Source organism: Pezoporus flaviventris, unplaced genomic scaffold (assembly GCF_033815535.1).
Source record: "Pezoporus flaviventris isolate CSIRO_AGI_PZ_B2104156 unplaced genomic scaffold, CSIRO_AGI_Pfla_v1 ptg000078l, whole genome shotgun sequence".
NCBI classification, from domain to species: Eukaryota; Metazoa; Chordata; class Aves; order Psittaciformes; family Psittacidae; genus Pezoporus; species Pezoporus flaviventris.
The window spans coordinates 7,875,944-7,897,398 of NW_026892626.1; the positions used below are offsets into that span (position 1 = coordinate 7,875,944).

General features: G+C 39.3%; 1 protein-coding gene across 3 annotated transcripts in view; it reads left to right on the forward strand.

Moving 5' to 3' along the window:
* The window catches only part of GTF3C1 (general transcription factor IIIC subunit 1), a 41,650-nt gene that overhangs the window by 17,812 nt on the left and 2,383 nt on the right, over positions 1 to 21,455 (forward strand). For 2 of the 3 annotated variants that reach the window (XM_061473198.1, XM_061473199.1), the window contains exons 15-35: positions 72 to 347; positions 592 to 737; positions 1,149 to 1,246; positions 2,864 to 2,960; positions 3,767 to 3,944; positions 4,309 to 4,444; positions 6,203 to 6,338; positions 7,104 to 7,185; positions 7,824 to 8,009; positions 8,574 to 8,731; positions 8,874 to 9,016; positions 9,207 to 9,288; positions 10,490 to 10,602; positions 11,522 to 11,584; positions 12,227 to 12,320; positions 13,227 to 13,399; positions 14,041 to 14,325; positions 16,317 to 16,570; positions 18,021 to 18,307; positions 18,779 to 19,424; positions 20,989 to 21,028. In XM_061473198.1, the coding sequence (XP_061329182.1) occupies positions 72 to 347; positions 592 to 737; positions 1,149 to 1,246; positions 2,864 to 2,960; positions 3,767 to 3,944; positions 4,309 to 4,444; positions 6,203 to 6,338; positions 7,104 to 7,185; positions 7,824 to 8,009; positions 8,574 to 8,731; positions 8,874 to 9,016; positions 9,207 to 9,288; positions 10,490 to 10,602; positions 11,522 to 11,584; positions 12,227 to 12,320; positions 13,227 to 13,399; positions 14,041 to 14,325; positions 16,317 to 16,570; positions 18,021 to 18,307; positions 18,779 to 19,424; positions 20,989 to 21,028 (3,673 nt within the window). The remainder of the gene's footprint in view (positions 1 to 71; positions 348 to 591; positions 738 to 1,148; positions 1,247 to 2,863; positions 2,961 to 3,766; positions 3,945 to 4,308; positions 4,445 to 6,202; positions 6,339 to 7,103; positions 7,186 to 7,823; positions 8,010 to 8,573; positions 8,732 to 8,873; positions 9,017 to 9,206; positions 9,289 to 10,489; positions 10,603 to 11,521; positions 11,585 to 12,226; positions 12,321 to 13,226; positions 13,400 to 14,040; positions 14,326 to 16,316; positions 16,571 to 18,020; positions 18,308 to 18,778; positions 19,425 to 20,988; positions 21,029 to 21,455) is intronic. The other variant, XM_061473200.1, reaches the window with a different exon arrangement.

Below are 21,455 nucleotides of genomic sequence, written 5' to 3' on the forward strand. Positions count from 1 at the left end.
ACAGAGGTAGCTGTTTCTCCTATTGTAATCCTCTCTTTAATTTCTGTTTGGTACTTCGTCTTCCCTCCCAGTTCCAGGACTTGGGCGTTCTCTTGGCTTTCTTCCCAAAATGCCCCGTTTAAAAATGGTCCACATGTTTCTCTGGTACTTAATTTATGGACACCCTTCAAATAGAACATCCCAAAAAGGAGACAGTGATGGAGAGAAAAAAGGCAGCAAAGAAGGGCTGGATAGGAATGCAGCTGTAGTTGAAGCGCAACCAGATGGGACCTTAGAAATTATGACAACTGTGGTGAATCCTGAAATCTCAGCACAGGAGACCGAGGTGGAGTTGTCTAATCAAACAGGTAAGAAGTGGCACATCTTGACTTGAGCCATGCCAAAGTGTGTAGTAAACACTGAAAAAAGGTAAAAGTATACTTCAGAAAAGATTGAAAATCAATGGTTTAGATAATTTTCAGGTTGTTGTAGATTTTCAGAGTAATATGTTCTGCTCGAACACTCACAGTGTACTGTGAGTTTTAACTGTTAATGCAACTGTAACAGGTTTGTCCTGTCTGAATCTAAGCCAGTCAGTCTTCTTGCTCCTAGTGTATGTGGATGATGAATCATGGATGCGCAATGTCCCTCCTCTCCCGCTTCACAGAGAGTTTGGATTTGGATGGGCTCTTGTCAGTGACATTCTCCTCTGTTTGCCTCTCTCTGTCTTTGTTCAGATAGTACAAGTCAGCTACAAGGTATAGTACTTTTTAGTTTCATGTTCGTTTTACTTTGAAGTCGGATGATGTCAACTATATACCTATAAGCAGTAGCAGCTATCCTCTTTTTTTGTTTTAAAAGCTAGCCATTGGAGTTCACTTAGTTCTTGATAGTCTTTCACAGAAAAGTTAGTTGCTTTTATAGCCACACTGAAAAAAATGTATAGCCCTGTAATACTGCAAATTCTTAAGCTAATATTTATCAAAGAGCTTTTTATAATCTCACTGAATCTTCTGCCTCGTTGATTAACCAGAATAATGTTTAAGCATTTTACAAAAGCAGTAACATTTGCTTAGAAATTATTTCAGTAGACAGTTCTGGTAGCAAAACTTGATACTTAAAAGGATAGTTATATTTTGCATTTTTATTAATTTCTGAAATAATTCTAGGTGGATGGTCTGGAAGAGTATTTAAATGACCCCCTAAAAAAGCACATTCTGATTCGATGTCTTCCAAGGTCAGTCCGACAGCAGCTTCTTTACAAAAGGTAAGCAGATGAGTCAAAGTACATGGCTCTAGGGATGAAACAACAGTGCTTGACTGTTTTATCAGTTATTTCCTGTTTGTGTCAAAGCGAACTTTGTTACTTAAGACAAGGATCATCAATCTTCTAAGGAGAGTGTGCCAAATTGTGTTTTTCTGTTCCAAATAGAAGGTAATAAGAAACTAAACCAATATTCATGCATGCTGTCAGGCAGTGTTTGAGAGCTGGGAGGTTCTGTCCTTCATAACTCATCAGCAGGATGTTACTCTGTATAAAACACACTCCTGACTGCTGCTAAATTGAGAATTTAATAGAGTCTAAATGTTGCTGCCCTTCATAAATCTTTCAGAAGATGCCACATTTCCCAGTTCCAGCCTCTCATACATACCATTCAATTTCTACTCAGGCTTTCAGGGGCACATCTGCCATTGTTTGCCATTCCTCATTTAGGAGATTTAAAAATTGAGATTGGACTGAAGATAGGAAGGGAAATCAACATTAGAGGAAAGTGATTCCAACCCTAACTCTTCTATGATTCTACGATTTGAGTATGTGGAATTAATAGTACTGTGTTAGCTTCCCCAGAAAGTCATTGCAAACGGTAGGGATTTGGGTGTATGGAGGTTTATACAACACTTTGCAAACCTGCAAACATGTCATTGCTAAGTGAATAGTGCTAGGCAGTATCAAGACTTGTGGTTAGCTCAGGTTTGCGATTTCTAACCTATTACTTGCTAAATCTTAGTAACAAGGAAACTAGATTTATGGTATTTTCTGAAATCTGTGGGCTACATCTGATGTGTTTGTGAAAAATGGTGTGGCATCTAACCAGGTTGTCTCCCCTCTCCGCCCCCAGTAGAAGTTCTAACTCAGCCAAACTTGCTTCACTGTTTCTAGGCTTGTCAAATGACCTGACCCGAGGAGAAAACTCCTGGCAAAATATCATTCTCATTAACTGCCCAGAAAACCTTAGGTCTTTGTGAAGTTAAATGTGGGCAAAGCAGATTTTTAGCAAACTCTCTCAGAAACTAGACCTTGAAGAAGTTTTCATGCAGGTTCCAGAATTTTGCTATGTAAGTAGAGATGTAGCATGGGAAATGTTGCAGTTTTTGTTCTGCCAAAGCTATAAGCAACTGAAAGCAGTTTCTTGGAGCAGTAAATCTAAACAACCTTAACTACAAGAATCATTGCCTATTTCTTTATATGTACACATGTGAAGGCTTATCAGCCCATATTTAGCAGTCATGTTTTCTTACTCATGTCTTCTTTTCATAACACTAAATTGTCTGCAGATCTGCTGGTGTTCTGACCTGGTTTAACTCATTTTTATGTGGTACTTCTGGCTAGTTTTGCTCACTGCTAGCAAAATTTTAGTCAGTATTTGTCTAAAACAACTGTGCTTGTGATTTGAGGAGATTTTTGACCTTTGGGATATTACATGTTTTCCATAGGCTGATGATTAAAACAAAAATACCACTTGAGACATTCTGAAACTCAGTATTTAAAAAAAAGCAGTGGTTTCCTGAAACTTATGGTTGCTGCAAGGAAATGGCATTTTTTCTGGTATCGTTTTTAACGTTTTCATGAGTGCTGATTGTAATACCTCTAATATTGCTGTAGGAGGTACATCTTTTCAGTGGTAGAAAACCTTCAAAGATTATGTTATATGGGACTGATACAGTTTGGCCCAACAGAGAAGTTTCAAGACAAAGACCAGGTAATTTTACTTCTTTTTATTTTCATTTATTTTTTAATTTAGCCACTGTTATTCATGATTTTTGTCCAATGAAATAAATACCAGATTTGGGGGTTGTAATTACCTGAAATACTGAAGTAAAATTCCCAATGTTTCAGATGTATACGCAAACCTGAAGATCCAAATGATATATTGCAAGTTGTGCAGATAATTTTTACTTCCTTCTCTGGAAAGGCACTACTCAAGTGTATAACACTGAACACTGTGCACAGTAATGGTTGAGGAGGTTCCAGACTGGCAGCACTTTATGAAATATGAGCATGCCACATTCTTTTTCACTGAGGCATTAGGCACTGGGGGGGGTGACACAGAATAAAGTCAATGATCAGAGTAAAACGAGTACGTTTGTATGCATCTTTTTGTAAATAGAGCGCATGTGCAAGGATAAAGAAGTAAGGACATAAAGTTTATGAGAATGAAATAGATAATTAGGCTCCAGAGCACACCTATTCAAATGCTGAATGAGAGCTTGTAGGAAATAGTCACTCTCTTGGAAACTGGAAATATCCTGTGCACAAGGACAAAAAGAAACTGTTCAAATCTAGAAACAATATACTTGGATTGCTGGCAAGGATTGTTTGGGAGTACAGTGCAATAGGTGGGGAAGGGTGTGTCTTCTGTCAGAGTACTGGCTCAAAACAGCAAAGACTGAGAAAATGCTAAACAGTTCTAAACAACATTAACTTGTGTGTCCTGTGTATTAGGAAATTCTGCTGATTGTTTATTTATTTTTTACCTACCAGCCTGAAATATACTGTATTTGACAGGTCTTTGTGTATCTGAAGAAAAATGCTGTGATTGTTGATACCACTATCTGTGACCCCCACTATAACCTGGCCCAAAGTAACCGCCCATTTGAGAGGCGCTTGTATGTTCTGAATACCATGCAGGATGTGGAAAACTTCTGGTTTGATTTGCAGTGTGTCTGCCTTAATACACCGCTGGGTATGGTATAACTGTACCTTCTTAGTACCTTTACTGTTTATTCTGTTAATACTACATTCTTCCTCCTTTCCTAAAACTTGACCCAGGCTCTGTTTTGTCATTTCAAATGTTTTAATCTCTTGGCTGGTACACCCAAAATAGCTTTAGAAAGGGTACCAGCTTCCCATTAGTTCTGCCCTGAATACAATTTTGGACAAGGTAGTGCTTTCTAATGGAAGCTAACTGGAGCACCATTAGCCTCTATCGAGAAGTGGTAAAAATGTTAGTATTGTCTGGGAGCAGTAGTTTGCCACAGCAGGGTGGACTGAGAATGGCTTGAAGTCTGACTTCTCATGCTGATAGTCAAAACTATTTGTATGCCTAGGAGTTATCCGCTGTCCTCGTTCAAAGAGAAGTAACCTTCAAGGAGAGGAGACTGCACTAGATGTAGAAATGGAACAAGAGTCAGCAGTGGATAAACACAATCTTGAACGCAAATGTGCAATGTTGGAGTATACCACGTATGTCATCTTCATCCTGGCTTTGTTTCTTGAATAGAATGGGCAAAAAAATCTGTTCTGGTTTTGAGGATGTTGCCTAGTAGCAGAAGCAGTTAAGACTTTAGCATTTCAGTTGGGTGTTGTGGGGTTTTTCTTCGTAATTCAGAGGCTATCTGATTAAAAAGACATGTAGTTATATATCACATTTACAAGTAACTTGTCCACTGAGCAGGTTTTTATACTAGAGGAATGGGAAAAACAGATTCAGATTTCCTTCCTAAGTAGTACAAATGTCTGTTGTTGGAGAAGGCAAAGTTAAGAGGGGATAAGTGCTCCCTAAGTACAGTTAATGCAAGGGAAAAAAATTAAAGATTCTCTGTTTCTGTGCTTTATATCATGGTATCACAAGTAGCCTGTAGCTTCAATAGCTACTCAGTGTTAGTTGGAATTCTGTCCTTCTGTGTTGCAGTTTGCTGCATATTGTTTACAGATTGATTTCTAATTTGGGGTTGGTGTACACTGCTAAAATCTGTAAGTGATCTCTGGAGCACTTCATCTCCTGCCTAGTCACAACCGGAATACTTGAGAGGACAGAGTGCTTGTGACCTGTGACAGCTGTGCAGAATGACAGTTAAATTTTTTTATATTGTATTGTGCACTGTGGTTTAGTTTTGTCAATATTCAGTTTTTCTAAACAGCCTGTTTAAAAGTATTTTCAGTGAGTTCAGTGTTAGAGGTAGACACATCAAGTTATCTTAAAAAAGTTAACGGAGTTGAAGGAACCCGATTCCACTGATCCTTGCTGACAGAAAAAAAAAACCCTGTTCAGTCCACTTGTCAGCTTTTGCATGTGGTCTGCATTGTATGGTAAGAAATCCTTTATATTGGATATCTTGTGTTTACTTGCAGTTAGGCTGGAGATGATTGCAACATCTTTGAGGTCAAGAAACACGTTTTGGATATTTTTTTCATGGTAGCTTTCAAGAAAATCTTTCAGGAAGTGAAACAGGATTTCAGAAATACTCTTTGGTGTTATTACTGGATTGTCAGAGCTGTCGTAACTGCTCCATAATGCAGAGCTCATTCATAGTTCGATTATTTATTTTTTTTAGGAAATAAGTTTTTCTCCATGGTTCTTTGCAAAATATCATATTTATAAAGAAAAAAAAATCTTTTTCTTCCATTCTGCACTCTAACACCACATTAATTATTAAATAGCTCATTTAGGAAAGGTACCAGTTCATCTATTCCATGCCAGTCACTGTTAGTTTTGTCCTCCTGGGGGGAGAATTGCAGTGCATTGTTTTTTTTCTTGTATATGTATTTAAATAAGCTTTAATGTATTTTGTTGGTGAACTGGAGAGACCAGTGCTTGACAGTCAGTGTGAAAAAGGGTTATGATTGCCTTTAGTTCCTGTGGGAGATTTTCCCCACACTTTTCAGTTTTCCATCTGAGTTGGTATTTTCTCTAGTTTTATGGCAAGAATAGCATTGGGAACAGTTTAATGTGGCCATTGGAACTTACTTAACAGTAATGAAGTTGCTCTGGGTTTAATGTTGAAACTGAGAGCTCAGTCATTAAATATCAGGGATTAAAACTTGATGAAAAAGTATTGTTGTCATGCTCCTTCAGGAGCAGGGTTAAAGAAAGGAACAACTCTCAACCCTGTCTAAACTGGGAGGGCAACGGTTGAGTTCTGCACACACATCACTTAAGAGCAGCTGAGAAAGCACTCACTGCAAAAGAATTGCTATGTATTTTGTTATTCTTTCTGCTAGAGGCAGCCGAGAGGTGGTTGATGATGGAACTATCCCTGGAGATGGCTTAGGAGCTGCAGGTCTGGATTCCAGCTTTTATGGGCATCTAAAACGCAATTGGATCTGGACAAGCTACATCATCAATAAGACTAGGAAGGTGGGTATTGTAAAATTTATATGCTGTAATGACTTTTCCAAACTCTAATATTCTCAAGGTTGAGATACTGATAGCAAAATCACTGCTTGCATGCTTTCAGCCATGCGTCTTTCATCACTGGAAAGAAATTAATGCCAAAGGTGGTAAATCTTGGTGCTGAAATGAGTGAAAGAGTTGGATGTAAATTTAATCTGAACTGAATTCAATAGTACATTTGACCAAAGGAGAAATAATTTAGCAAGCAATTTTCATTACTTGAAATGTAGAAGTGTTAAAACTGAAAAATCCAGAACAAGGAAATACACACAAAATGAATATTACTAGGAAGTCCAGCACAGGCAAGTAAGAATGGCCATGCCCATTCTGGCCAATGTCCTGTCTCTGGCTGCCGATACAAGATTCGTAGGGAGGGTGTAAGAGCAAGCGAGTTGTGTAGAGATATTCCTCAGAATATTCTCCCAGCTGTCTGCAAGCTTGCCTCAAGGCCATTCTAAACCAGGGGGTGATGTTTCAGAGCAGTTAATAGCTTTTTCTTCTAGGGTTAATTTCTGTGATTGTTTTTTTGGACTCATGTAAGTCTGTAGTATCCACAACCTCATGCAGCAAAGTGTTTCAAAGTCCTATTATGTGTCATTGTAGCCAGGGATATTTTCCTTTATACTGAAGATTTATTTCTGACACAACTCAAAGGATATCATGTATAGAGTTGTTAAAAACAGTGCATTCTTTCCAAATATCACCTTTTATAAAGCTGTGTTGTCTTAGGAAACTGCCATTTCTGAAAACGGACTGACAGTGAGACTCCAAACCTTCTTAACAAAGCACCCCCTCTCACTCAGTACTGGAGGTAAGGTGGTGCTGGTGCTGGTGGTGGGGTCTGTAACTGTATTATAGCTGTTGCTGTCTTTGTCAAACTCAGTCTGGAGGATGTGGGTTATTCCTGTCTCCTTATGGTAATCTAGGATACTTCTGGGGCAGTAAAATGGGTAAATAATTTCCTTCCCTATTTCTGGATATATGGAACAATAATTTTTTAGCCAATATTGATGACAGGAGTTGTTCCTGTCTCCTTACAATGATCTAGGATGCTTCTGGGGCAGCAAACTAGAGATGTAAATAACTTTCTGTAAAACAGTCATTTTTATCCTTTGTAATTTCTGATGTACAGTGTGCAGAAATTCTAGAGGGACCAATGTTTTGTACAACTAGACACTGTTGCAAGCTAAGGAAGAGGAAATGCTCCAGGTTGAATATAAAACATGAACTCAGGCTTTGTAATTACTTGATGATTCCTCATTTATGTGGGATTTTATTCTGTGATTTGCTGAGAAGTGGCATGAAATGATATGACTAACAAAGGGCAAGTCTGAGAGGGCATGGGTGTTTTAATATACTAAAACATTGGCATTAGCTCTTTATACCTTAGTATTATAGAATGCTATAGCTGTAAAGCAAATTTACTACTGTAAATATATGTAATTTTAGGTAACAAAATTAGTATTTTGGGAGAAGCAAAGGTGGGAGCTGAGTCACTTGTCCAGAAAGATGAAAATATTGAAATAAGTAAAGAACCAGCCCAGGATCGAACCAAACGAGTGAGAGGTGGAAAAGGCCAAAAGAGGAAGAGGCTTCGGAAAGATGCTGGAAAGAAGACAAAGAGGAAAAAGAAGGGTAAGTAACACATTAGGAAAAAGAAGCATTCTTTTTGATGCATAGGCCTGCTGTGAGTTGCTTTAGAAAAGCTGATGTAACTGTCACGTGGTGTGGGAACTTCATGGCCATATCTTTGGCTTCCCTCTTTCAGTGAAGAGGTTGAGATGTCCTGGGGCTGTACACTAGCTCTGAAGTAAAGCAACAGTGCTGTGACTGTTACCTGTGTGTGAATTATGATTGCACTACTGAACTGTACAGACTAAACAAATTCCAGTTGTGTCTGCACCAGATCAACTCACTGCAGTTCACCATCAGCTTTTGGTAGCTGGCTTAAAGGTTCTTCATGGTATGGTACTCTAGGTTGTCAGTTTCCTAACTGAAGTGATGTTTTTCCAGGGAGGGGTATTAATGCATTTTACTTCCTGAACTGCTACTTTTCTTCTCTGCTTTTGTCTTTCATTCCTAACAAACTCCAGTTGGTGCTGATACTGGCTGTGATAGGAGTTTCAATTAATCCAAACATGTAATGCTGAGATAACGGTCTTTTTTGTCTTTTTTTTTTTTCTCCCTCTGATTTGTTAGCAGAGGATTCTGTAGAAAAAAGCAAAAGACTCCGCTACCACGATGAAGCTGACCAGAGTGCCCTGCTGAGAATGACACGTCTGCGTGTCACCTGGACAGTGCAAGAAGACAGTCTGCTCATGCTGTGCCGAATTGCTAGTCACGTGCTAAATGCAAAGGTATTTAATAGACCCATTAAGTAGTGGTCCTGCATACTGAGCACACATATCATCAGTCCTTGAGATTCATCCTGGTTCTAACCATCATGTGTGAACATTAAAAGCTGAAGTTTAACTCCAAACACATTTGTTCTTCACACAGGTAAAAGGGGCCTTTGTGCCATGGCAAGTCGTTAGGGATATCATGCATGCCAGCTTTGAGGAGTCCCTTGATAAAACTTCTCATTCTGTTGGACGAAGAGCTCGTTATATTGTCAGAAATCCTCAGACCTATCTTAATTACAAGTAAGAAGGTTTCTGTCTATGTTTTAGGCTAAATTCTCCTGAACTTAAGTGAAGGGATACAGTCCTGTGGTTTTGTCTTGTTTCATGTGACTTACAAATTTCAACTGTTTTTTGACCCAGTGCTATCAAATCTGTATTGAATTGGGAAAATTTCAACTATGTACAACACCTTCAATTGTGTCTGTTGCAGAGTTTGCCTTGCTGAGGTTTACCAAGATAAAGCCCTCATTGAAGATTTCATGAATAGAGAAAATAATTATGAAGATCCACAGGTAAGAGGGAAGTATTCTAAAAGGTCATAGAGCACTTTATGCTGTTTGGGTTACTGAGTGCCTGCACTGTTTCAATTGCTGTAATTTAATCCCTTCTCTCTCCCTTGTACCCTTAGCCATTTTAAAAATAGCATCATTATAAAAATGCATCATCATTGCTGGTTGGAGAGTAAAGTGGACACAGGCAGCTTTCCAAAGGCATATAAACAGCACTGCTGTGCAACAAAAATGTTTCTCAGTATGCTTGTTTATAAACATCCATGACTGAGCATCTGTATGCACTGACTGAGTTTGGGGGGTGGGGGTTATGCTCTCAGCCTCCTTGTTATCTGAGCAAGAAAGCATTTTTGCTCTGTGATTTCTTATCCTGTTTGCATGTCTAAATACTGCCTTAGCTTCTGTGGATGAGTGCGGGAAAGTAAGCAGATTTAATGATGGAAGTGTTGATTCGATCAGTCAAAAGATCTTATTTAAATATTTAGCTTTTTCATGGCTTAAATCAAGCACAATTTCAAATTGAAAAGTTGTTTATGCTGTCAGTGCAAACTGAATTTCAAGATTTTTTTTTAACTGGGATCACATCACAGCAAGACTTTGTTTTTATCCTGGAATGCCAATTCATATTGTCAGCAAACCCCAGTCAGTTCTTTTATTAGATTTGTGTTTGTTTAAATTAAGAGTAGTTGTTCACTGATGAGACATTGCTAAAATAAATGCATGTGTCACTAGCCCCAAAGTCTGTCTTTGAAAGCAAATAAAAACTTGTTCCTAGAGAGTTCCTCTTCTGTCACAGGTGTTCTCTGACCTATGATCGTACAGAAAGACTTAATGGAGAATGCGATAAAGCCTGAAGGTTATAAAGAGAATAAAAAAGACTTAAGCAGAAGCTTAAACAAAGACCTACCAAGAGATCTTATGCTGTTAATTCAGTATAATTGTTTTCAGAACATATGTTTATGGTGGGTTGCTTGTAGTTGTGAGCGTGATTACAGACAGAACCTGCAACTGTTGAATGAATCAGCTAACATGACCTCCACAGGGCTTTTTTGATGCATTCACTTGTCTGTTGTACAGTTTCTGACATGATAATTCAAAACTGGCCACTTCTACTAGAATATTCCGTGAATGCTTTGAAGGTAAAGGGTCTTTTCCCATTCTGAGAAACTGAGGCTGATAACATTTCTATCTCTTCTTTTCTAAGGTTTGTGCAAAGGAGTTTAAAGAATTTGTGGAAAGACTGAAAGAGAAATTCAGTTCAACTCTGGGGAATCCCAAACTTGAGATTCCTGATACTTTGCAGGAACTCTTTTCCAGGTAAGTTTCAGTAAATAAAAGAAGCAATGTTTCCTCCAAATCCACACTTCCTAAATAATATAACTGATTTTAGTTATTTGCATAAACTTGTTTATTTTAAACCATTCCTGTTTTGCTAAATAAGACTTTTAAACCAGAAATTCACAGTGTCAGATTTCATAAATTGTCAAGTCCTCAACTTTGCTATTAGAGATGTTGCTACTCAGGTACATTTTAATTGTAGGATCATAGAATGGTTTGGGTTGGAAGGGACCTTAAGGATCATATAGTTCCAACACCCCTGCCATGGGCAGGGATACCTTCCACTAGACCAGGTTGCTCAAAACCCCATGAAAGAGGTTTCCCTTTACAGTCTTCCAGATTAACTGGACCCATTTTACATCACAATTTGTAGCTGGTTGCTCAGCTAAACCATCTCAGTGCTGCTAAAATTGTTGATACCAAAGAGCTCTCAGCTTTGTATAGCATTCTCCAGCTCAGATTGTCAAACTTTTTCATGTTGAATAACACTTGGAGAGTGTGAAAATCTGGGTCTTGCACCATTTTATGATAACAAATGTAGCACCTTTGTACATTTTCTTACTTTGGGAAGAGCTATATGTTACAGCAAAAGTGCTGCTGATGGAAGTCCCAAACCTCAATAGAATAGTAAATCTAGACAGTTCTGTACAGTCTCCTGACCATGTGTTTTATCTCCTTGTCAACAGATAATTTAGAGCAGTGAAGGAGATTGATCTGGTCAGTTGTTTTAGTTTTTGACACTTGTGCTGAGGGCTGCTGGAGCAGATAGTGCCCATGCGCTGTTTCAACATTTGCTGTATTAGCAGCTGCATTCATCAGTCTCTTGGTTACACAGTTGATATAAACTCACAGAATGTTGCTTTTGTTTCAGTGTTTTCCTTTCCCTTCCCTTAACTAGATTTCGAGTTTTGGCAATTGGAGAAGACACAGCTCAAAACACAAAAGAGGATAGTCTAAGCAGGTGAGTTGCAGTAACACCATTTTTTCCCATTTAGGACTGCAAGGGCATGTCAACCCTTGCATCTGTAAAAGTCATATATACAGTTTTTAATTCAGTGTGGCTTTTATCTGTTTGTTGCAGTGTATAAATTTGTTAACAGAAAAATACTTCCACAAGGCTGTAGGGACCTCTGACATAGATTACAGATTTGATGAATGAAATGACAGCAACAGTGACCTTCCCAAAATGGTGACTGGGCATTATTTTAGATGTGCTTGGAGTATAAAATCACCTCGCTTTACCTTTCTGCTGTGTTATTCTGCAAACACTTCTTTGGGAAGAGCTGTATGTTACCACAGACCACCACTCAAAATGGTGGTCTGTTATCATTAGGACAACAGTGTATGTTTCCTATGTGGGTGCTGTACCTTAAGAGGAGGAGAGAGAACTCTGGACTGACCCAGAAATTCAGGGTGGAAGATAAGGGAAAATGTAACAGGGTCCTTCAAGTGAATGATCCTCAGCTATAGTGACCTCTTAGTGACATCTATTTCAGAAGTGGGTGATTGAATTTGTATACTTTTGTGCTAGTTCAGTAATTCTCTACCTCATGCTCAGAAATCACCATGAATAAACTTTTTTTTCCTTCCTTTTTTCTTTCAGTGTCTATGATATTCATTTTCTAGTGCTACAGAACCTGATTCAGAGCACACTGGCACTCTCAGATAACCAGATGAAATCTTGCCAGTCATTTCAGGTACAGTATCTGGACCAAAACTTTACCAATCATAGAATCCTTTAAGTCGGAAAAGACCTTTAAGATCATTGAATCCAACTGTAAACCTAACACTGCCAAGTCCACCACCAAACCATGTTTGTAAGTGCCATCTATATGTCATCATACAACCCTAAAAAGTTTCACCTTCCTACCTTGCTATATGCCTTTTTCAAACGGGAGCAAAGAAACCCAGAAACTTATATTTGTATCTGTTCTGTGGGAATTACCCTTTTCTGCTTTTAGGAAATTATATATTCTAGGCAGATTTTCAGTAGGTTGCTTTTCTCTCTGAGGATAAGATTGCAAGATGTGAGATCGAAGCAATCTTCACAAAATATATGAAATAAATTTTATATCCCTTCCATTGGGTAAAACTGTATCATGATTTAGTGCCCACTTAGGTAGTTGGAATTATGCTCTGGAGGAGATAGCACAAAGACAGTCATAGTATCCAGCTGACATTGGTGTTGGGAGCCTTTCCTTCGGTGCTGGGGATCACAAAAATATAAAGTCTATCAGGTACTTAAAATATATAGAAGTTCAAAGGGAGTTTAATATCTCATCAGCAGGCAAGCATGGAGCCTAGAATCTACCAAAATGTGGTGCAGATGAGCATTTTTACATAAATAATTCTAGTGGGAGCCTGATCCCATTTTGAATATCAAGTGTTCTATAGTATTTAGGTAATTTAATTAGCATTTACTGTGGAAAGCCTGGAAGCCCATAAAAGGAATAGAATAATGTAGTTAAGTAAATTTATATGCATCATTTACATTCCAGCTAGTAGCTTCATATTCATTTAGCTAATGTAACCCTCAAGTAGGTGAGTCTGACAGTGGATTGGGAGCTAACTGCCTTCTGCATTGAACGGGGGGGGGTTTCCAGACGTTTCGGCTGTACCGGGAGTACCGGGACGACGTTCTCGTGAAGGCTTTCCTGGAGTGTCAGAAGAGAAGCTTGGTCAATCGCCGTCGAGTAAACCACACGCTAGGACCAAAGAAGAGCCGGGCTTTGCCTTTTGTACCCATGTCCTACCAGCTGTCTCAGAGTTACTATAGGTGGGTGTCAGAAAGGTTACTGTTCATGTTTAAGCAAATAAAAGAATCTACCTGGGCATGCTGGGCAGGGAGGAGAGAATACACATGAAGTATCTAGAGAAAAGAACCTGACCATCACAGCTGAGGCTGAAGAGATGAGGGTAACATCTATGCATGTGTGTTAGCCCCTTATTTGGTTAGCAATTAGGGCTGTACAGGGAATAGAGCCAAGTTTGCTGGGCAAGCCTTTACAAACACATGCAGAGGATGGGAAGGGTGGCACCAAAACCTAGATGTGGTGGAAAGATTTCTTTAGCACTCTTGTCATTCCGATGGTTGCTTGCTTTTCCTCTTCAGTTACTTTGTGCTGCACTGTACCTGGATGTCAGGAGTAGGGGAGGAGAGTTTAATTGTAATGTGTCACCTTCTGCTTGAGCAGTGAACATCTTTGCTTTATATTTGTTATGTAGTACCTGACCTTAAATACCTAATGTTCTGGAACTAGCAAAAAGACATTGAAAGTAGATGTAGGAGGTACTCGTTCACCATCCATGGAAATTCAACCGTTTGGCTGCTGTATATTACCATGGGTCTAAAATTCATACACAGTAAGAACAGATTGTGAAAGGTTTGTGCTTCATTGAATTTGTCTTTCTGTCCAGAGTTTTTACGTGGCGGTTTCCCAGCACAATTTGTACAGAGTCCTTTCAGTTTCTGGAGAAGCTCAAGGATGCTGAAAAATCAGACCAGCCAGATAACTTCTCATTTAAAGATCCAGAAAACGAGGCATCAGAAGACATGACAGCATTTCCTATGGATGGGCCTGGTGGCCAGTGTGTAGCGATGCTTTCCTTATTTTCCCTGGGACTTGTATCTGTGAATGTGAGAATTCCAGAGCAGATAGTTGTGGTGGACAGCACTATGGTGGAAAACGAAGTGATAAAAAGGTAAACACTGTTACTTCTATTAGCAAATACGGTTTGGAGGTAACTTGAATGGAATTGGACTGAAATTAGCATTTTCTGCACAGTATTGTGGCATGTTTTACTGTGATATAGTTTAGATTTTTATTTCTGAGGAAGCATTCTGAAGACTTCCTGGCACTTCAGTCAGTGTCTGCCATTACAGCCTTGGACTGTGTTTGTCTTCACGTGTGTGACATTTGTTTGCTAGGCAGTGCATTGCCTCCACAGCTAATGTGGAAAGGAGAGCAGTGTGTCTTAGATGAGCATTTTCATTAGCATTATACCTTCCCATTTCAACAACTAAGAAGAATTTTTAACAAGGCTTCAGCTTTACCAGTGAAACCTGTCTCCACAATAGTGGTTCTATTTTGTCTCCTCTTTGATTATAGATATTATTTTTTCCTAAAGCCCCCAGTAATTGCATACCACTGAAATGCAAACTTTCCCTCGGCAGTGTAGCCCTATGAATAATTGTTCTTACAGTCATTCTGTATTTTCTTAGACTGCAACTAAAATATTTTGCTGCAGTTTAACCTGTTGCTTCTGTTGTATGTATACATGGAAAATATTTTGTTCTCTCTTTAGAGCAGCTTATTACCTATTTGAAGATTGTTATCATAATCCTCCAAAATATGCAGTTCTTTAAGCGGTCTCAGTTCCTTTACTTGTATTTTTGTGTGTTATGATTCATGTTATGCAGACCTCTTTCTCATTATTTTCCTCTGCACTGAACTGTGTCGAAAAACAAATGCCATGTTCTTGCTGGCAGATGTGTGTTCAGTACATCATGTTACATAGGTAATATGCCTGATAATACATCCCACAATGATGAATGGCCGTGGTCTTGCCAAACAAAAAACTCCAAACAAACAAAAAAAGAAACAGATTATGATTCCTGTGATTCACTCTAACAAGTTTCTTTTCCTTTGTCTAGGTAATTGCTTCCTCTTAGTGTGGGACAGGTGCATAGTACTCTAATATTAATAACATGCATTTGCCTGTACAAAATTGCTTCCTCTTCTTTTCCAGACTATTTCTCCACTTGTTGGAAGTGTTCTGAATGCATATCCTATCTTCTGATGCACTTGAAGTCTCTCCAGTTAGGTGATCCTATGCAGGATTATTGAGCTATTTTATCACCCAGCTCATTAGCAAAAATACACTGAACCCTGGAGTAGTCCCATTTCTGAGCAACAGGCATCTGAATCTTTTTTTTTTCTAAACTATTTGTTCTACATTACATGTTCCCTTTTGGTTTTAAATATATTTTAAGGTCTAAATCATCTTGAAAAAGGTTAGAAGGAACCGCTGGCTGTTTCTCTCATAAGCTGCTTAAAGCAGAGGCAACTTCAGAATTAGATCAGGTTGTTTGGAGCCTTCACCTTTATCCGTAATGGCTTTTGTCATGTCCTGAAAACAAACAGTGTTGGTTTGTTTCTGGAAAATCTGTCCTGGCTGCTGCTACTATTCTTTCTTTATGTTGAGGCTGTCTACAGTTTGTTTTGTATTAATGTTTTGGTTGGTTGTTTTTTGGGTTGTTTTTTTCCTCCCTTCCTTTTTTAAAGTGACTGAAGTCTTTGGTCTGTAATTCTTTCTTCTTTTCTCCCTTAAACTGTCTGCCCTATACTGCAGTATTCCTTATAGTCTCAGCCTTTGTGCTGTGACAGATGTTACCTCCTGATGAAATGTCTGCTGAACCAAAGATTTCAGCACTGTAAGCTGAGATAATTTCAACATGTTTGCAAAAAGAGAGCGTTTCCTTTTCCAGGGACCTTTAGTGTATTTTCTTTTCCTATAATTACTTGTTCTCAGCACTTTAAATCAGGCTGCTATGGACATACCCACAGCTGCTCATAACTACAAACCAGAATGCAGAACAGCAGGTGTTCTTGCTCTGCTCAGGATAATGAGTCACTTTCTTATTTTGGAATTAAAAAAGCAATAACCAAACAAAACATCTCTCTTTGCTGTAGTTTGGGAAAAGAAGGACTTGACGATGATGACGACGATGATGATGACTTAGATGACACCTCTGGAGGCAAACGGAGAATTGAAGTAAAAGCTCGTCAAGCATCTCATACCAATTACTTACTGATGAGAGGCTACTATGCCCCTGGAATTGTTAGCACACGGAATCTGAGTCCCAGCGACAATATAGTGGTTAATTCCTGCCAGGTGAAGGTTAAACTGCGATGCACACCAGTTCCGGGAAGACTCAGCTCTTCAGGTTAGTTTCTGTGTGGCCTGATTTGCACAGAAGTAGGTTTGAGCAGGAAAGACAGTAAACTCAACAGCCGAGGAACCAATTTGAACAAAACCTCTTTAAGAGGAACATTTTGTTTGTCATTAATGTGCAGTTTGCCTGTAATACTTTCTCTCCTCACATGAAACAGGTAGTTGACTTCTGCAAACACCTTTTCCTTCTAACAGGTCCTTGCCTGTATTTCATATTGAGTGAAACTTAATCCAAAGAGGAAGTCTGTCCTCTACTTTGTTACCCCTTCTCCAGGAGATTTTTTTCAGTCCCTTCTGCAACTTAGAATAGTTGCAGAATTATATGACATATTATGTCACACCCAGCCTTTCCCTTGTATAAAGAGAAAAGAAGACCTTTCAGAGCTCTTTGAATGGCAATTCACACTTACCTCATGTAGCTCTCTGAAATAGTGGTTTCCAATCTCTGGCCTTTTCCCTACAGTACTTTAAACATTTTGATCGTAGTTAAAGCTTGAATATTTGCAATTTATCAGCACTCCCCTTCTCAAAGAGTATCTTCCTTTCAGTTCTAATGCAGATGTATCCAGGAAAACCTTTACTTGTTTAGCTGTTTGGTTGGAAGGTCTAGTGTTGTCCCTGCCTGTTGCTGTTGTGGTAGAGGTAAAATAGCAATTCTTTTTCATATCTCTGCTGCCACACATGCCCTCCAGGTCTATTAAGCTGACAGCTCATTACAGTTGTTCTCAGTTTAACTTGGCTGTCAAAGGAGCGCAGCTGGCACATGTGTGTCCCAAAGGCATGATGTAAAGGCAGCCTGCAGATGAAAGGGAGGGGAGCAGGTAAGAACAGTGCCAAAGCTACCCTCTAATCATCCAGGACTGGAAAAAGGTGTTACGCTGCTTCAGCTTCTAAATACTCTGCACAGTGGGGGTGGGTTTGCACAGTGCTGAACCTTTCTCCATACACAGAGATGCTTTGTTATACTGATTGTACTGAGACAATGTCAGCTTGTAGTTTCTAACCATATTTGGCTAATAGCTTTCTGCCATGGATCAGCTGCTTCCAATTTTTTGATTCATAGGGTCCTCCATAGCATTTCCTTGCCCTAGACTTTTCACTGGGTCATCTTGAAGAGAAAAAGAGAATTCCCTCATTAAACTGACCCAGTGGTAGGGAGAATACAAGTCTGCACTGTCTTTCAGCAATATTTCACATTGGTCTGAGGGTAAGCCCTTGTAAACCAGCCTACTGCTCTTCTACAGGCATTTTCGGAGACAGGTACGTGAGGCAGAAAGAAAAACAGGAAACTGCAGCAATGAAGATGGAAAACTGAGCTCTGATTTTAATTGGATTAGCTTAGAACACATCTAATCTGTCTCAGATATTTATCTTTATGTAGTGTGCTGTGTAGTAACAGCTGCTTCACGGCTTATATACTTGGGGTTTTATTTGCTTTGCAGTTTCTTCTTTGATTGATAACATGGATGTGGGGGTTTCCTGCCTCCCTGAGACTTTTTCCAGACTGATAAACATCCAAGAAGAGGATTATGAAGTTGATCATTTTCTTCATGAGTGTACAGATCATTATGGCTACAATCCTGGAGATGTAGCTGCTGTTATGGAGATCCGTAATGCAATAGAGGCAACTTCCCACTTTGGAATTTGCAAAGTTGAGCTGAGCAAACGTTTCTGCAGCTATGAAGAGGTGGAACCTGAACGCACCAGGAGCTTGGAGCAGTACATTCAGGTGGGTTTACAGCCAGCTGCTTTCCATATGTTAATACTTAGATGCTTAGTATTCCCCTCAAATAGCACAACCTTCCAAGATATAGGAAGCAAGTATAAATAGAACAAAGTTGTTTATATTGGGCAAGAGATCACATACCTGATAGCAATCTCACCTCAAAGTTAGGAAGGCCAAAAATTAAAGCAGCATTTATTCAAAGATAAGAATGAATGGTTTTAGAAACGTAAAGGTACCAACCTTCACCTTTGGAAGCAAAATACTCTTTCCCAGCTACATTTTAACTTAATTGAAGCTGAACAAAAATGTCTTGTGCTGTCATTTCAGTAAAGTTTAAGAGGTAAAATATCAACTTCAGTGCAGCAGGACAGAAAATCGAATATTCTGCTAAACTCTTTCTTTGCTGCCAGTTAAAGATGACATTTTCCAGCAAAAGCTCCTGAGATAATTGTGTGGTTTTGTTTGTTGTTATAGGACCTTATTGAAATGAAGCAAGTTTTAGAAGTAGGAGGCCATACTATAAGACTGGTTGCAATAGTATTTGCTAAGCCATGGCTATTACATTCAGTATGTCTGAAGAATAAACCAGATGATTCTGATCAGCAAGGTACAGATGCCACTCTCCCAGATGTACAACAGGACTCCCTGCCACTGGAACCAAAGAATGGAGACGAATGTTTGAGAGAGGAGGAGCAGCTGGGAGAAGACACACCATCCGTCAGTGATGAAGAACCACCAAGGAAGAGATTTAAGACTCAAAATGATGTCCTTGCAGATGGCGATCAACTCTACCAAGGTTCACAGAGCAGTTTGAAAAGTGCAGATGAAAATAACTTTGATGCAGGTGTTCCTGATTCTGCTACAATGATGGATGAAGAACCAGACTCCCTGGGAGGGCAGACAGAACACCTAGCTGAACACCCTGTGAGTGTTCCAGGTGCTACAAATGTGGACACTTACAAGGAACAAGATAAATCTTGTTCTGAAGACAAAAAACTGGAAGTAGAGAATGATGAGCTCAGCACTGAGCAGAACAAGCAGATTCCTAGCCTTGAACAATCAGCCAGTGAGCAGGATGATGATCTTTCCTACTTACAGGAGAACCCGGGAGTATCTAAAGGTACGTAGGAGCTCTCTGCTTCCAAGAAATAGAGCTTAGCTCATCATCAGTTGATCCCAAACAGGTAGCTCCATTTTATAAGCAAATACTAGATTCTTTATGAAGCTATACGAGAGAAAGAGAGGTCGTCATTATTCACAGTTGAAGTGACATAACACAACTTTATCTGGAAGGTCTTGGAGGTTTCACATACGTCAAAGATTCCATCCTATGCCTATTGCTGCAATGTTCATGACTAGTCCAGAAAGGTGTTTTCCTTTAAAACTCTTTTCTATGTCTTACTCTTCTCCAAAAACATATCTGAATCTGAAGTTTCTCAACTCTGCCTTCAGTCCAAAGGCTAGACATCTCTAAACCTAGAAAACACAGCGCTACTGGTGTACATCTAACTAGAATGCCCATGACTGAAATGTAGTAAAGTCATTAAACCATTCACCAGAAAGCAGCACATGCCAGTGAGAAGATTAATAGCCTCGTTTGTAACCCAATTTGACTTCATTTTAAAATTTCCTTTTTACTGCCAGTTTTCTTTTTTAGTAGCTAGTAGTTCTTGCCAAGCTCTACATTAAGTAGGTTGTTTGGGATTTTATTTTGTTGTTGTTTTATCAGCTCTGATTTCAGATTGAATCACAAGCTAATTGCCTGTGTGGTATTTTGCCAAGACCTGCCATTACCCATGTTTAGAGATGCAGACTGAAAATCACTGCAGACTGATCCCTAGCCTCTTAAAGCCTGGTATTGTTTAATTGGAGCCTTCCTGCAGCAAACAGACTCAGGGCTGTCTAAACTGCATAGACTTCAGCAGTTCTTAACATGAAATGGCTAACTTACAGCTTTGGATTTAGTTTCCTCTACTTGTTTGTAACACAGGAGGGAAGAAATAGTTATGTTATCAAGCACAGAGTTCTGACTGGTCTTACTGTTGAAGGCCAGCTGAAGGGTTTACATGTGCTTAAGCCAAAGCTGTTAGCCTCTGGGTGTGGTAGATGTTAAGTAATTGTGTAATTAAAGTCCATGACATAATGCATCCTGGAAGTTTCAGAGAAAACCTTCACTTTCAGTCTGAACCCTGCTGAAATCCTGAGTTTGCATTCTCAAGTCCACAGCTGCTTGGACTTCTTCTCACTTTCCATAGGTTTACCAGGAGCATGAAGTTAGATAAGCCTAAGTGAGCACAGCAGGCTGAGAACGCTACACAGGGTTCTGTGTGAAACTTGGTTCTTTCAGTCAATAGAATTACCTGTTGCGCAGCCACGTCACCGTATTTCTAGGAATAAAACTTCTTGCTGTGATTTGGGAGTGGAACCACAAATTGGGTGGTTGGAGAAGACAGATGTGGTTGCAAGAAGAGGTTTGGGAAGAAAGGGTATGCTGCAGTCAGGTAAAGGCAGTCAGCATGGAAGCTCAGAGCTCCCCGTGCAACCAGATCAACATGCAGCATAGCTTGTGTGTGTTATTTTCTAATGTAAGCTGTTGCATTTTACAGCATGGACACCTTTTACTTTCCTTCCACTAGATAAAAGAGTTTGGGTTAATTAAAAACAATGTGTTCCTTTCTTTCCAGGAAGTTCTATGACAGATATATCCCAGGCAGCCAGGGACCGGTGAGTAACACAGACTTCTGCAGAGTAACTGAACTTAGCACTAACAAATTAATATCTGGAAGCAAATGGTTTGGAAACCTTTGTTTTATGCAGCATTGCGCAGTGAGCATTGATGATGGAGAAATCCCATGTCGTCCTCCGTTGTTCCTGTTAATGTTACTCGTGCTCATGTGCATGCTAGAAAAATTTGATAAGTTTTTTTTCCAGAAAACCAACTAACTTGGAGGAACAGAATTAATTTTATTTCGTATTAAGTCCAGTGCCTGAAAGTCTGAGCTACCACATGCCCAGGAAAGACCTGAAGAAACTACAGCATGGGAAATTTCAGTTCCCACACAGGGTCTTTTGACTCCAAAATGCTAAAAATGAGGAATTTTTTTTCTATCTGAGCACTGTTGCTGCATGTTGCAGATTAAAGCAGGTCTTG